The sequence below is a fragment of the Coturnix japonica genome, chromosome 25 (genome assembly GCF_001577835.2).
Source record: "Coturnix japonica isolate 7356 chromosome 25, Coturnix japonica 2.1, whole genome shotgun sequence".
Lineage (NCBI taxonomy): Eukaryota > Metazoa > Chordata > Aves > Galliformes > Phasianidae > Coturnix > Coturnix japonica.
Window position 1 is genome coordinate 172890 of NC_029540.1, and position 13197 is coordinate 186086.

General features: G+C 63.1%; 2 protein-coding genes across 5 annotated transcripts in view; both read left to right on the plus strand.

The window, feature by feature from the left end:
• The window catches only part of PEX19 (peroxisomal biogenesis factor 19), a 3186-nt gene extending 2285 nt beyond the window's left edge, over window positions 1-901 (plus strand). The window contains 2 exon segments of the mRNA XM_015884308.2: window positions 9-72; window positions 517-901. Of these exon segments, the coding sequence (XP_015739794.1) occupies window positions 9-72; window positions 517-591 (139 nt within the window). The 3' untranslated portion in view covers window positions 592-901.
• An 896-nt stretch (window positions 902-1797) lies between these two features.
• Window positions 1798-13191, plus strand: DCAF8 (DDB1 and CUL4 associated factor 8). Of its 4 annotated transcripts, none has more exons than XM_015884288.2 (14): window positions 1798-1933; window positions 3348-3434; window positions 5771-5905; window positions 6175-6851; window positions 7354-7494; window positions 7675-7769; window positions 8864-8974; window positions 10037-10109; window positions 10325-10382; window positions 10499-10606; window positions 11067-11197; window positions 12321-12440; window positions 12527-12643; window positions 12721-13191. In XM_015884288.2, the coding sequence occupies exons 3-14, from the start codon at window positions 5857-5859 to the stop codon at window positions 12835-12837; spliced, it is 1797 nt and encodes a 598-aa protein (XP_015739774.1). In that variant the 5' UTR covers window positions 1798-1933; window positions 3348-3434; window positions 5771-5856; the 3' UTR covers window positions 12838-13191. The 4 variants fall into 4 exon arrangements, with proteins under 4 accessions (XP_015739774.1, XP_015739775.1, XP_015739776.1 ...); XM_015884289.2 differs by having other exon boundaries at window positions 5833-5905; XM_015884291.2 differs by having other exon boundaries at window positions 1799-1933; window positions 12724-13191.
• Window positions 13192-13197: the final 6 nt, after the last annotated feature.

Genomic DNA, 13197 nt, shown 5'->3' on the forward strand with positions numbered 1-13197 from the left:
GTGCTGACGGGGGCTGCTGTCATCCAGCTGCAGGAGCTGGGGCACCCACCCAAGGAGCTGGCTGGAGAGGCGGTGAGTGGCCCAGTGTGTCCCAGTGTGTCCCAGTGTGTCCCAGTGTGTCCCATTGTGTCCCAATGTGTCCCAGTGTGTCCCATTGTGTCCCCAGCTGTCCCCAGAGCTCCTTTCTGCTCATCCTCAGCTGTCCCCAGCTCCCACCCACCCCCATTTGGCCCCAACCATCCCCATGTGTCCCCAGCTCTCAGTCCCCCACTTGCCCCCCACCCATCCCCTTTGACCAACCATCCCCAGTAATTGTCCCCAGTAACTGTCCCCATTCATCCCCCCAGACGCCTCTAATTGCCTCCTTCTCCATCCATCCCACTTGTCCCCCCTGTCCCTTCCCTTTCCCTGCAGCTCTGGGCACCCTGTGGGGTCGGTGCCCCTCGGGGATGCCCCACACTGGGGTCCCTGTTCTGAGCCGTCCCCATTCCCTCCCATCCCCACTGTCACCCGCAGCCCCCCGGCCTCAACCTGGACCTGGAGGGGCTGACTCTGCCCGAGGCCAGCGGGGAGCAGTGTCGGCTCATGTGATGGCGACGTCCCGTCCTGCTGCCGAGCATCGAGGCCGGCCCGGCTCGTTAATTGGGGTCATTAACGCCCTGACGAGGATGAGGAGGACGAAGGATCCTTCGTGGGACGGAGCGGAGCTGGGTGTGGTGTCACAACGTCCCCAGTGTCCCCGTGGGATGGGGCGGCACTTGGGGGGCAGGAGGAGCCGGGTGCCGGGCTGGGGGGGGGCGCTGCTGTCCCCAACCCCACACGTGGGGACACCCTGCGGGTGGAGGGCGGCCGCCACGGCCCCAATAAAGGTGATGGAACCGTGGCACCGCCACGTGGAGGAGCTCGTGGGACCCTACAGCAACTCGGGGTGACCCTACAGAGACAGTGAGGGCTGTGGGGGGACCCTACAGTAACATGGGGGGGATGTGACCCTACAGTAACATGGGGGGGAAGTGACCCTACAGTAACGGGGGGGGTGTGACCCTACAGTAACATGGGGGGGATGTGACCCTACAATAACAGGGGGATCATACAATAACATGGGATGGTTTAACGACAATCATAGAGGTCATGGGGTGACCCTATAATAACACCAGAGGGGTCAGGGGGTGACCCTATAATGACTTAAAGAGAACCATGGGGCGGCCCTATGATAACAGGGGGTGGATGTGACCCCATAATAACAGGGTGACCCTACAATGACAGGTGGGGGGGGATGATCCTACAGTAACACAGCAGGGAATGGGACCCTGCAGTTCCATAAGGGGGACAGGGGGGGTCCCAGCAGTGACAGCGGTGGGGGGTGTGACCCTATAGTGTCATTAGGGGATGGTGTGACCCTATAGTGACTATAGGGGAGGGGGTGACCCTACATAACATTAGGGGATGGGGTGACCCACAGCAACACGGGAGGGGCCCACAAGGGATGACCCTACAACAGCAGTGGGTCACAGCCCACAGTGACGGGGGGACAATGGGGCGGCCCTATAATAACAGCGGGCGGGTGTGGGACGACCCTACAATGGGGGGGGGGGGAGCAGGGGGTCACGTGATAACGCTGCCACGCGCGGGGCGACCTTCGACCCGACCAAAACACAGCGGGAGGGGGCGCTGCCTCCGTTGCCATGGCGACAGCGGGGCGGTGCTGCGGTGTCGCGCAGCGGCCGGTGCCGTAAAGCGCGCCGCCGGGCCGTAGAAGGAGATGCGATGCCGTAAAGCGCGCAGCGCTGCCGTAAAGGACGCCGCGGTGCCGTAAAGCGTCTGGAGGCGGCGCACTGAGATGGCGACGATTGGGCTCGGGGCCGGCGGAGGGGGAGCAGTTGGGGAGCGCGGGTCTCGCGTCTGAGCGTTGGCCGGGAACGGCGGCAAAAGGGTCGGTGCGGGGCCGCCGAGCGGGGAGCGGTGTTGGTTTCCCCTCTAATCCCTCCCGGTAGCGGTTGGGCCCGGGTTTGCGGCCTGCTCTTCCCCCCCCCCCCCCCCCGGCTGAGGCCTAGTGGGCCCCGAGGCCCCTGCGGGCCCCTGTTGGGGGCCGGGCTGCGCCGTGCGGGAACCGCGTCCGGGGGAGGGGCCGCCTGGGGTCCCGTGGGGTCCTTTGGGCTCCTTTGGGGTCCCTCGGGGGTCGCTGCCGCTTCAGGGGCTGCAGGAGGGTCCTGGCGCCCCGCGTGTGGCCGTTGCCCCCATGAAGGGGGTCCCTGCTGTTCCCAGGGGTCCCTGTTGCCCCTCGGAGGGTGCTGCTCTTTAGGAGGGGGGCAGTTGGGTTCCCTGCTCCCCCTGCGGCGCCGCTGCCCCTTTAAGGGGGGAATCCGTGCTCTTTGCTGGGGGCTCCCCTTCTTTAGTTGGGGTGGGGGGGCACTTGGTGCCCCTCAGGGGTCCCTGCTCTTCTCGGGTGGGTGCAGGGGGGTCCCTGCCGCACCCATGGGGCCGTTCCCCCTTTGGGGGAGTCCCTGCTCTTCCCAGGGGCTCACTGTGCCTTCAGGGGGGCACGGAGGAGGCTTCCTGCTGCCTGCCCCGGGTACACTGTCCCTTTGGAAGGGATTCCTCGTCCCCCCATGGGAACGTTGTCCCTTTGGGGCTGAGGTTCTTGCCCATCCCGTGGTCCCGGGTGTCCCTCGGGGGTTGCTGTGACTGGTGGGGGAGCACAAAAAGAGGGTCCTTGTTTCTCCCTTGGGTTTGTGATGCCGCTGGGGGCTCTTTGCAGGGACTCCCTGCTCTGCCACCCAGGGCACCCTGCGTCTTTTGGGGAAGTGCTGGGAACTGGGGGGGACACTTTGCTCTTCCCAAGGGGTCACCCCCTCCATGGGAAGTGGCCCTGCTTTCCCTGAGCTGGGGGTCAGGATGCTTTAATGCTTTTGGTGGGGACAGGAAGGAATCCCTGCCCCCCCAGGTCTCCCCATGCTCCCCATGGGGGCAAAGTGCCTTTTGGAAGTTATGGGGGGGGGGAAGAGGGGAGTCCTGTGACCTGTAGAGCATCAGTGCCCGTTCTAGGGGGAGCTGGGGGCGTCTTTGCTGCTCCATGGTGATCCTCCAACCCTGCTTGAGGGCTGGAGGATGGTGGGGTCCTTTATCCTTTATGGGGGGACATTAAAGGAGTCTTTGTGCCCCAGGACCCCCCATGTGAGACCATTGTCGCTGTTTCTGTAGACTCAAAAGCCCTCAGCCCTTTGGGGGCAGACGGGGTCCCTCCCACCCCCATAATGCCATCACCTCATGGAAGGGCTCCTGGGGCTCCCCCTACCCCTGTGTCCAACCCTTATCTGCTGTGTGGCTCTGTCACCCCTCCTTTCCAGGACCGTTGTCCCTGTGGTGCCGCTGTGCTGGGACCCCCCCAGGCCTTAACCCTTCCTCTGCCTGCAGACCTCCGCCACTGCTTGCAGGTGAGTCGGGCACCGGGCAGCGCCTCCCAGTAAAGGCTCCATAGTGGGAGATGGGAGCTGACTGGAGGGGCTGTTTGTGACGAGCAGGTTGTGCTCCTGGGGTCTGTCTGTCCATCTGTCCTTCCTTCCTCTGCGTTGCTTTTTGGGGCCGTGTCGGTGCTGATCTCTGTTGTGACACTGGATTCTTGGTGTCAGCTCATGGCAGGGAGCTCCCAGCTCCTCGTATGTGGGGGTTTCCTTGTTCCTGGGGTTGTGCCCACTTCCCTCAGTTCCTCTTTGTGGGGATCCATGAGCTCCCCATTGAGCTGGAGCCCCCATCCTTGTGGTCTCTGGATGGGAAAGGGGAGATGCAGGGTGCTGAAGGGCTCATTAACTGCAGTTCATTAGGAGCATGGTTACACTGTGCCATATTTACCTTGCTTACCCCTCTCCCAAACAAATAATAGGGCACTGGCTGTGGGGTTTTGCCATGGGACAGCAAATAGGGGGCACATGGGGTCTGTGGGGCAACAGGGCATTAACTATGGGATAGTGCTCTGAGACTGCAAACAGGGGGGGCACAAAGGGGTCTGTGGGCCAGTAGGACCCTGGCTTTGGGGTATTGCTGAGGGGTCCGAGGGGGTCTGTGGGGTGACAGGGCCCTGGGTATGGGGCATTGCTGTGGGACAGCACAATGGATGGACTCTGTGTCCCCATAGAGGTGCTGTGGGTTGGCGTGTCTGTGGGCTCACAATACTCCAATCCAGGGAGAGAGATGGGGACCGTGGGTCTCCCTTCAACTGCGAGTGGGAAGCTTCTTAATTAGCATCATCAGCCGGGACCGAGAGCTTTGTAATGACCCAAACTTTGTAATGACCCAAACCTCTCCCGATCTTTCAGCACTAGGGGGTTATTCCCAAGTGTTGGCCATCCAGAGGCTCCCCCTGCCCCACAGCAGGATTTGGGGTGGGCGCTGTGGGTTGGTGGGGCTTTCTGTGGGGGCTGAGCTACCTGCTGGCCCCAGAGCTGCCCCACACCACGAGCTGCCGCCGGCCGGCCCCGATGAGAGAACTTTCCTTAAATAGAAGAGGCTGAAAGGAGCCCAGCACAACACGTGGGGGGGGGCACCAGCAGCGCCAACACCACGAGGCAGCTCTGGGGTGGGGGGTGGGTTGGAAATGGGGCCGAGGGGCTCTGGGTTGTGGGGCTGTTTTTTCAGCCTCGCAGTTTCCTCTTTGTGTATGTGCCCGCTGTGGCTGCGTGGTGTTTATAGAGCTGTGTAAATATCACAGGCAGGAATCGTTTGGGGACAGAATGGCTGTGAACGCCCCATTGGCGGCCCAGTGCTCGGTGCTGCTGCGGCCCATGGCTGAGTGGTGCTGTGGGGCAGCACGAGGTGCTGGAGCGGATGGTGCTGCATGTGAGCCCAGAGTGGAGGGGCCGGACCCCGAGGGTCCCTTGTTGTTGGGGATGAGCTCGGGAGGCGGCTCGGTGCCGAGGCAGCCGGGCGGCTGTGGCATGTGGAGGGATATTTATAGGGCCCTCACAGGGTGCTGTGAGCATGTGAGCGCTCGGAGCTGATCCTGTCCAGATGCAGCACAGGGCAGCACAGAACCCGGATGTCGGTGCCTGGGAGGGGGGTCGGGCTGTGGGACGGGGGCTGGCACTGGGTGCTGGCACTGGGTGCTGGTGGGCGCCCATCCCTCGTTTGGCCTTTGGCTGCTGCCCGGGGCTGGTGTTAATTCCTGGTTAATCTCGGTGCTGTTTGCTGTAAGTGCCGTTAATGATGGCCCGGCTTTGGCTTTGCCTTCTGTGTAACTGAGGGAGCCTGGCCTAAAACCAGGAGGGGGGAGCGCTGAGTGAGCAAAACCCCCCTGAAATGGTTGGATTTCTCTCCCTTCCTTGGCAGAGCCTGCACTGCTCGTCCTTACCCACTGTGTCTCCTCGGGTCTGGGCCGGGCTTCTGCACCCTCGCAGGGTCAGGGTGTGCTGTGCCCATCCATGGGGAAGCATCGCTTTCTGATGTGGTGTCTGCTGCATTCTGTGCAGAAATGGGTGGCCCCAGTGTCCCCTTGGGGGGCTGGAGGGGAACTGGGGGGTTGTGCTGTGTGTGGGAAGGGTCTTCAGAACCTTCAGAGCACCCGCTGGGGCAGCTGTGGGTGCAGGTGCTGAGATGGAAGGGCAGGCCCAGCTCTCCTTGTGATCCAGGTGTTGGGGGAGCAGCACTGGGTGATCCCGTGGGGTGTGCAGGGTCAGAGTCTATGGCTGGAGGGGAGCTGGTGGGCTTTGTGGGGGATGAGGGGCGGTGGGGCTGTGGGGTGTGCTGGGTCTGCTCACTAAGTTCCTTCGTGTTTCAGGACAACGTGGTCCCCGCGGCGGGGCCGCTCCAGCTCCTGCTCTCTCCCTCTCTTGCCCTCAGGGGAAGCACACGCAGGGGAAGGAGATGTCGGATAAAGGGAGCAGCATGGATGGAAAGACGGACATCGCCAATGGTGAGGGCGGGGGGAGCTCAGCCCCAGGGGGACAGAGCTGGGGGAGACAGAAAGAGGGACCCAGCCTGGAGGGGGTGCGGTGCTGGGGGCTGGCGCTGGGTGCAGAGCAGAGGCTGGAAGGGGCAGGGCTCCGCTCCGTGCCACGGGGACACGTGCTTTGCTGCTGTGCCGTCATGCAGGGATGGGTGGGGTGGGAAGCGCAGGTGGGCCGGGAGGTGTCACAGCCCGGTGTGTCCCGCTGGGAGCTCACAGCGCTGTGTGTGCTGCAGGCAGCCTGTCCAGCAGCCCGGAGGAGATGTCGGCCGAGGAGGGCAGAGAAATTTCCTCCGGCATCGAGGTGGAGGCGTCCGACCTCAGCCTGAGCCTCACGGGAGACGACGTGGGGCCCAACCGCACCAGCACCGAGAGCCGCGACACCGACACCGAGAGCTCAGGGGAGGAGAAGGACTCTGACAGCATGGACGACACGGGGCACTACTCCATCAACGAGGAGACGCGCACCCTCGACTGCTCACACTCGGAGGAGGAGGAGGAAGAGGACGAGGAGGAGGAGCAGCAGCGATCCCACCGCCGCGCCCAGCGCAAACGTGCCAACCACGACCGAGACTCCTCGGACGACGAGCAGGCGCTGGAGGACTGGGTGTCCTCGGAGACCACGGCGCTGCCGCAGCCCCGCTGGCGGGCGATCCGTGCGCTGCGGGACAGGGAGCTGGGCTGCAGCCCCCGCTTCGTCTACGAGGCCTGCGGGGCCCGGCTCTTCGTGCAGCGCTTCCGCCTGCAGCACGGCCTGGAGGGCCACACGGGCTGCGTCAACACGCTGCACTTCAACCAGCGCGGCACGTGGCTGGCCAGCGGCAGCGACGACCTCAAAGTGGTGGTGTGGGACTGGGTGCGGAGGCGGCCGGTGCTGGAGTTCGAGAGCGGCCACAAGAGCAACGTCTTCCAGGTGAGGAGCGCACTGTGCCCGGCCGGGTCGGGGGCTCCTGCTCTGCTCTCTGTGGGCAGCGTGTCCCACCCAGCGGGATAACGGGGGGTGGTTTCCCTGCCTGTGCTGTGCAGAGCAGGAGAAGGGGCTGTTCTCGCAGCTGGGGGGACGCAGTGGCTGCGCCAACCACCAAACTGGGGTGGGGGGGAGCTGCACGTCCCACTTTGCTTCTCTGCCCAGAGCCCCCCCTGGTGCTGCTGCTCAGAGCCCGGTCTGGGAGGAGCAGCATTGCGATGGTGCTGTGCTGTGCCACAGCTTTGCTGCCGCCAGAGGGGGCCCGGACAGCCGGGCTCACTGAGGCCGTGATCCTTCACGTGTCTCCTCTGGGTTCTCCAAAAAGAGCCGGGACGGTTTCTCAGCCCTCCAGCTGCATCCGTGCCCCTGGGGATGAGGCAGAGGGTCAGATCCTCTTTCCTCCTCGGACGCAGCCATGAGCCCTCGCCTTCTGCTCACTCTCTTCCAGGCCAAGTTCCTCCCCAACAGCGGTGACTCCACGCTGGCCATGTGTGCTCGGGACGGGCAGGTGCGGGTGGCTGAGCTCTCGGCCACGCAGTGCTGCAGGAGCACCAAGCGCGTGGCACAGCACAAAGGAGCTTCGCACAAGGTGAGCCCCCAGAACTGCCCTTCAGTGCCTCATAACTGCCCTGACCCCCTCGTTGTGCTGCCCAGCAGAGCAGCTGTGGGGCATCGAGGGCACAGAGATGTGGGTGGTTTATGGGGAGAAAGGGATCTCAGCTCATTGTTGGGTGAAAAGGGAACCAATGCCCGAGTATTTATCTTCCAGCTGGCCCTAGAACCGGATTCTCCATGCACTTTCCTATCAGCAGGTGAAGATGCTGTAGTCTTCACCATTGACCTGCGACAAGACCGACCTGCCTCGTGAGTACCCCCCTCCTGCTGCCAGGACCGAGTGAGGGTGGGGGGCTGTGGGCTCTGGGCTGAGGGTCTCTGCCCCATAACCATTGTGTTGGTGTGTTGGGCCGCTGCTTTCCTTCTGGACATGCGATGTTTGGGGGCTGTGACAGCGCTGTGTTCCCTGTGGGGTGTGGGATGGGGATCAGACAGGTTCTGCTGCTCAGGAGGGGCAGCCGTGGGACCCCGGGTGGGTTTGGTAGAAGTGTGGCTACGATCCTCATTAATTAGTGTGCAATTAAACCTTGTCCTCCACCGGCATGGAGCGCAGGTAGGGAGCAGCAGTGCTGCTGCTGTGTGTCCCCATGCAGCCGTGTCCCACCTCACTCATTGCATGAGTGTTATCCCAATTAATCAGAAACCCATAACAAAGGAGCAGAGTTCAGCCATTCCTGACAGCCCTCCATCAGAGCCGTGGGCTGTTCCAGCAGCTGTCTGTGTTTGGAGCTGGGGCGCTTCTCCAGCACAGCACTGTTATTCCAGAGATGATCCTGCTTAGAGCTCAGAGCTTCACAGCTCAGCTCCTGGAGCTCCGCTTTTATTTCTGTGCATGAGGGCTTTTGTCTGCAGCCCCGAACGCATCTGTTTCATAACCAGGACAAGAGCAGCTCTGCAGCTCGCTGCTCCCTCCCCAGGATGCTGCCTGGGTTCATCTGCTGAAATATTTTCCCCAGCTCCTGGGGGGGGGAGGGAAAGGGAGGCGGCAGTGTGTCGGATTCCGCTCAATCTGGGCCTCATTACAGCGAGACGGGGGGGGGAAATAACAGCAGAAGGTTTTGGCTTTGGAGTTAATCTGATTCTGCTCTCGCTGCCGGCCCCGATCTGCTGGGCCATGAAACCCTTCGGACGTTTTTGGAGGCCGACGCCAGGGGATGATTTCACTGTGTTTGAGTCACAGACAGAGCTGGGGTTGGGAGCTGCAGTGGTTGGGAGGTTCTGTGTGTTTTTTGTCTGTGAGTAAGAGCTCGTGCTGCTCCTGCGTTTCCCATCTGGGCCCTGTTTGGAATCCGAGGTGGATTTTTTTGTTGGTGGTTGTTGCTGTTATTCTCTGTCTCTTAAAGGAAACTGGTGGTGACGAAGGAAAAGGAGAAGAAGGTGGGGCTGTACACCATCTTCGTGAACCCAGCCAACACCTTCCAGTTTGCTGTGGGAGGCAGAGATCAGTTTGTGAGGTGAGTGGGTGCCCCCCCAGCACGGCAGCCCTTAATGCCTGCAAAGCCCGCTCCCGTAAGCAGCACGAAGACGAGCAGGATTAACAGAGAGGGATTTGGATCCGTGGAGGTTTAGCACTGGAATCCGCTGCCAAGCCCGGCTCTCCCTTCCCCCGGAGGCAGTGATTCTCTTGGCCTTAACGAGCTCCTGAGCCATCTTCTTCTCTCAGTCCTCAGCCTCCAGGCCTGGTGCGCCTTGGAGCCGAGGTTAAGGCTGGGGGAAGCTGTTGGTTTCAGTGGGGCTGGGCACTCAGGGCTCTGTTGTCAGACCCAGACCCTCTCTCTGCTTTGGGCAGAGGTTGTGTCTCCCCATGAGCAGCTCCTGCACTTAGCAGGGCTGCTCATCCCCCATCCTCACCAAGCATCCTCTCGCTGCCTTTATAGGGAGGGGTGATGCTGAGCCCTGGCCGTGCAGCTGCACAGAGGTGCCGGCCTCGCTGCTCTGTGCTGCCAGCACCGCTCACAGCCCCAGCCCTGCAGGCGGCTGCTGTGCCGGCGGCATCGCCAGCCTTCCCACGTGTGCTCAGCGGGCTGCGAGCAGAGCAGCGGCGCCTTCCAGGAGAGCCCTCATTGCTCAGTCCCCCCTCCTCCATCTGCTGCCTTTTTCGGCGGCCATGCCCCATCCCCACCCCATCCTTCCTGCAGGAGGAGCAGTGGGGTTAGTGGGGTTAACAGCTCCCGTGGGGCGCAGCACGGCGCTGACAGTCGTGTCCCTGAGCGCAGGTTGCAGCCTGCGTGTTCACAGCCACTGACATTGCCATTGCCGTGCACTGCCGAGCAGCGCCTGCGACGTGATGAGAGGTGACACCGAGCTGCTTGGGCTGCAGTTCCTGCCTCTCCCATCCACTCGTGGCTCTGCAGAGCATCAGCGAGGGCTGTGGTGTCCGATGTGACATCTCCAGGTCGGGGCTGAGCCACCCCGTTTGGCCCTGACGGCCCTCAGAGCTCTGCCTGCATTTGGGGTGAGTGCCACACGTCCTTAGTGCCGCACGTCCTTAGTGCCGCGCTTCCTTCCTCCCCCAGGATCTATGACCAGCGGAAGATCGACGAGAATGAGAACAACGGCGTGTTGAAGAAGTTCTGCCCCCACCACCTGGTGAGCTGCCCGAGCCCCTCACCCACCTCCTGCCTGCACAGCACCAGGAGCAGCTGAACCTGCACCCCAGTGCTCTCGTTTGTCCCTAATCTGACCCAAATTCTCCACTCCCGTGCTCAGCTTGGGCAGGCTCAGCCATCTCCTGCTCTGCCTGTAAGGTGTGCAGGGTCCCGGCAGGGGAGGGGTGGGCTCAGAGCTCCATGCTTTCCCTTTAGGTAAACAGCGAGTCCAAAGCAAACATCACCTGCCTGGTGTACAGCCACGACGGCTCCGGTGAGTCCCAGCCCCCCCCAAAGCACTGGGGTGAAGCTGGGGGGGCCGTCCCACCACTCACCTCTCTGCCCCCCCCCCCCCCCCTGCTGTTTGCATTGGAAAGCCCCCCCCTGCAGAGCTGCTGGCCAGTTACAACGATGAGGACATCTACCTGTTCAACTCCTCGCACAGCGACGGCGCCGAGTACATCAAGAGATACAAAGGGCACCGCAACAACGCCACCGGTCAGCGGGGGGGGGGATGCTTTGCACGTGGGGTGGGGCTGGTGGGTCACGTTGTGGCTGGGGGGGCTGGTTGGGGGCTTCAGGCTCTGGGGCTGTGGTGGCCACACTGAGGCTGGGGGTGGAGTCAGGCTGGGGGGTCCGGGCTGGGGCCGAGGGGGGCCCATCCCTGTGGTGGGATGATGGATCCCCATGAGCCGGTGGGGCAGCTCCGAACATCCCGAACATCCTGAACATCCCATCGCTCCCTTCCAAGACTCTTAAAGTCGTGGGCTCAGAAGAATGAGCTGTTCTGTGTCTGGGGACGGAAGAGATCCGCGCCGGTAACCTTGGAAACTCACTGCTGGGAGGGGAGCAGAGGGGAGAGGGGAGCATGGAGGGGAGCATGGAGGGGAGCATGGAGGAGCATGGGGCGCTGCCGGGCTGTGTGGGTCTCACCCCGCTCCCTCCTGTTCCTTTGCAGTGAAAGGCGTCAACTTTTATGGCCCCAAAAGTGAATTTGTGGTGAGCGGCAGCGACTGCGGCCACATCTTCCTGTGGGAGAAATCCTCCTGCCAGATCGTGCAGTTCATGGAGGGCGATAAGGGCGGCGTGGTGAGTTCACTGCTCCGTCCTTGTTCCATCCACACCCCACACCGACCCCCCAGTTTGTGTCAGCATCCCGCCGTGCTCCCTCAGCCTGACAGCGCAGCCTGTACATCCCATTGAGGAGCCCCTGTGTGCTGAGCAGAGCTCGGGGAGCAGCTCAGCTGGGGATGCAGAGGGCAGGACCCCCGTGTGCCCCCACCCCGGGCAGGGGGCGGCAGCTCAGCACCCTGCAGCGCCCCCAGCTGCATCGGGGCCATTCCCACGCTCCGTGCTCAGCTCCACAGCGACAATTCCTGCCCCCCCCCCCATTTCCACCCCACCCTGGTGCTGACAGCGGGGACGGCCGTGCTGCTGCGGGGCTGTGAGTGCAGCACAGCCGCCCTTTGTGTGGGTGGCCGCGGCTGTTTGCCAGCCCGTCCTGGTGCCACTGGCACCGCCACCCCCGGCCGGCAGCGCGTCTCAGCCGCCCCCCCCCCCCCCCCCCCCCCCCCCCCCCCCCCCCCCCCCCCCCCCCGCCGGGCTGCGGTGCTGCCAGGTTCTGTTTTTCCCTTTGCTTTCCTCCCCCCGTTGCTCCCCTCGGCGCCGCACACATTACTCAGGGCTGGGTGCACCCTTTGCATGCTGATGGGGACGGCGATGGGCTGGCACGGCCCCATGGGATGGATGTACGGGGCGGGGGGGGCACGGGGAGCCCCTCAGCACCATCCCCATCCCCCCCGTGTCCATCCCCATGGGCTCAGCCCACCCGGCTGCGCAGGGATGAGATTCTGAGCAGCCGAGGCTGCAGCACCTAGCAGTGCTGATTGTCAGCCCCCCCGTGGACCTGTCACTGTGTCCCCCCCAGTTCATGTTTCTGTTCCTGCCCCCCATTCATGTCTGTCTGTGCCCCCCAGTCACATCCCTGCACCCATCATCTCCTTCCATTCAAACCTGTCCCCCCTCCCCACTCATCTCTGTGCCCACCCCCCCCATTCATCTCTGCACCTCTGTGTTCCCCCATTCATGTTTCTGTGTGTCCCTCCTCCCAATTCACATCCCTGTGCCCATTCCTGACCCCATCCCCATTCAGCTGCACCCATGGGTGCCCTCCATTCACCTCCACGTCCCCTCCTTGTGTCCCCCCCCCCAGGTGAACTGCCTGGAGCCACACCCCCACCTCCCGGTGTTGGCCACCAGCGGCCTGGACCACGACGTGAAGATCTGGGCGCCCACAGCAGTGACCCCCACCGAGCTGACCGGCCTCAAAGAGGTGGGTGAGACCCCAGCTATGGGGCTGCAGGGGGGTCCTGACCCTCCCCCTCCCCTTATAACCCCCCCATGGTGTGGTGGCTGCAGGTGATCAAGAAGAACAAGATGGAGCGTGACGAGGACAGCCTGCACCACACCGACATGTTCGACAGCCACATGCTCTGGTTCCTCATGCACCACCTGCGACAGAGGCGTCACCACCGGGTAAATGCCCCCCCCCAGTTCCCCCTTCCCCCCCCTCCCCAAATAAACCCCCCCACCTTAATTCCCCCCTTTCCCAGCAGCGCCGACGGGAGCCGGGTGCGCCGGACGCCGACTCGGATGAATCCCCCAGTTCATCTGACAGCTCCGATGAGGAGGAGGAGGGTCCGGACCGGGTGCAGTGTATGCCCTCCTGAGCCCCCCCGCACCGCCTGCCCCCCCCCCCCCAATTCCTCAGACCCCGGGGTGTGTGTGTGTGGGGGGGGGGTGCTCCAGTCTGCTCCCCTTTCTCTACTAACAACACTTTGAGCTTTTTATTGACATGTTAAGGACCCCCCCCCAGCTTTTCCTTCCTCATCCTCGCAGCCCTACGGGTGGGGGCAGGGCTGTAACATGGGGGGGGGATGATGCACTGTGCCCCCCCCGCACCCACATGGTGATGAGAGGGAGGTGGTTCTCAGTGTCCCCCCCACCCCAAATCCCTGCAGTTTCACCATCCCCATTTCATTGGGGGGGTTCAGGCTGCTGCCCCTGCTGTTCTTCAGGGCTTCCCCCCC

What these genes read in the sequence shown, in the direction of transcription:
- DCAF8 (XM_015884288.2), top strand. Translation starts at nt 5,857, where the DNA reads ATGTCGGATAAAGGGAGCAGCATGGATGGAAAGACGGACATCGCCAAT. An exon ending in AAAGACGGACATCGCCAATG is followed by an intron (nt 5,906 to 6,174) that starts GTGAGGGCGGGG and finishes TGTGTGCTGCAG; the next exon opens with GCAGCCTGTCCAGCAGCCCG. An exon ending in AGTTCTGCCCCCACCACCTG is followed by an intron (nt 10,110 to 10,324) that starts GTGAGCTGCCCG and finishes CTTTCCCTTTAG; the next exon opens with GTAAACAGCGAGTCCAAAGC.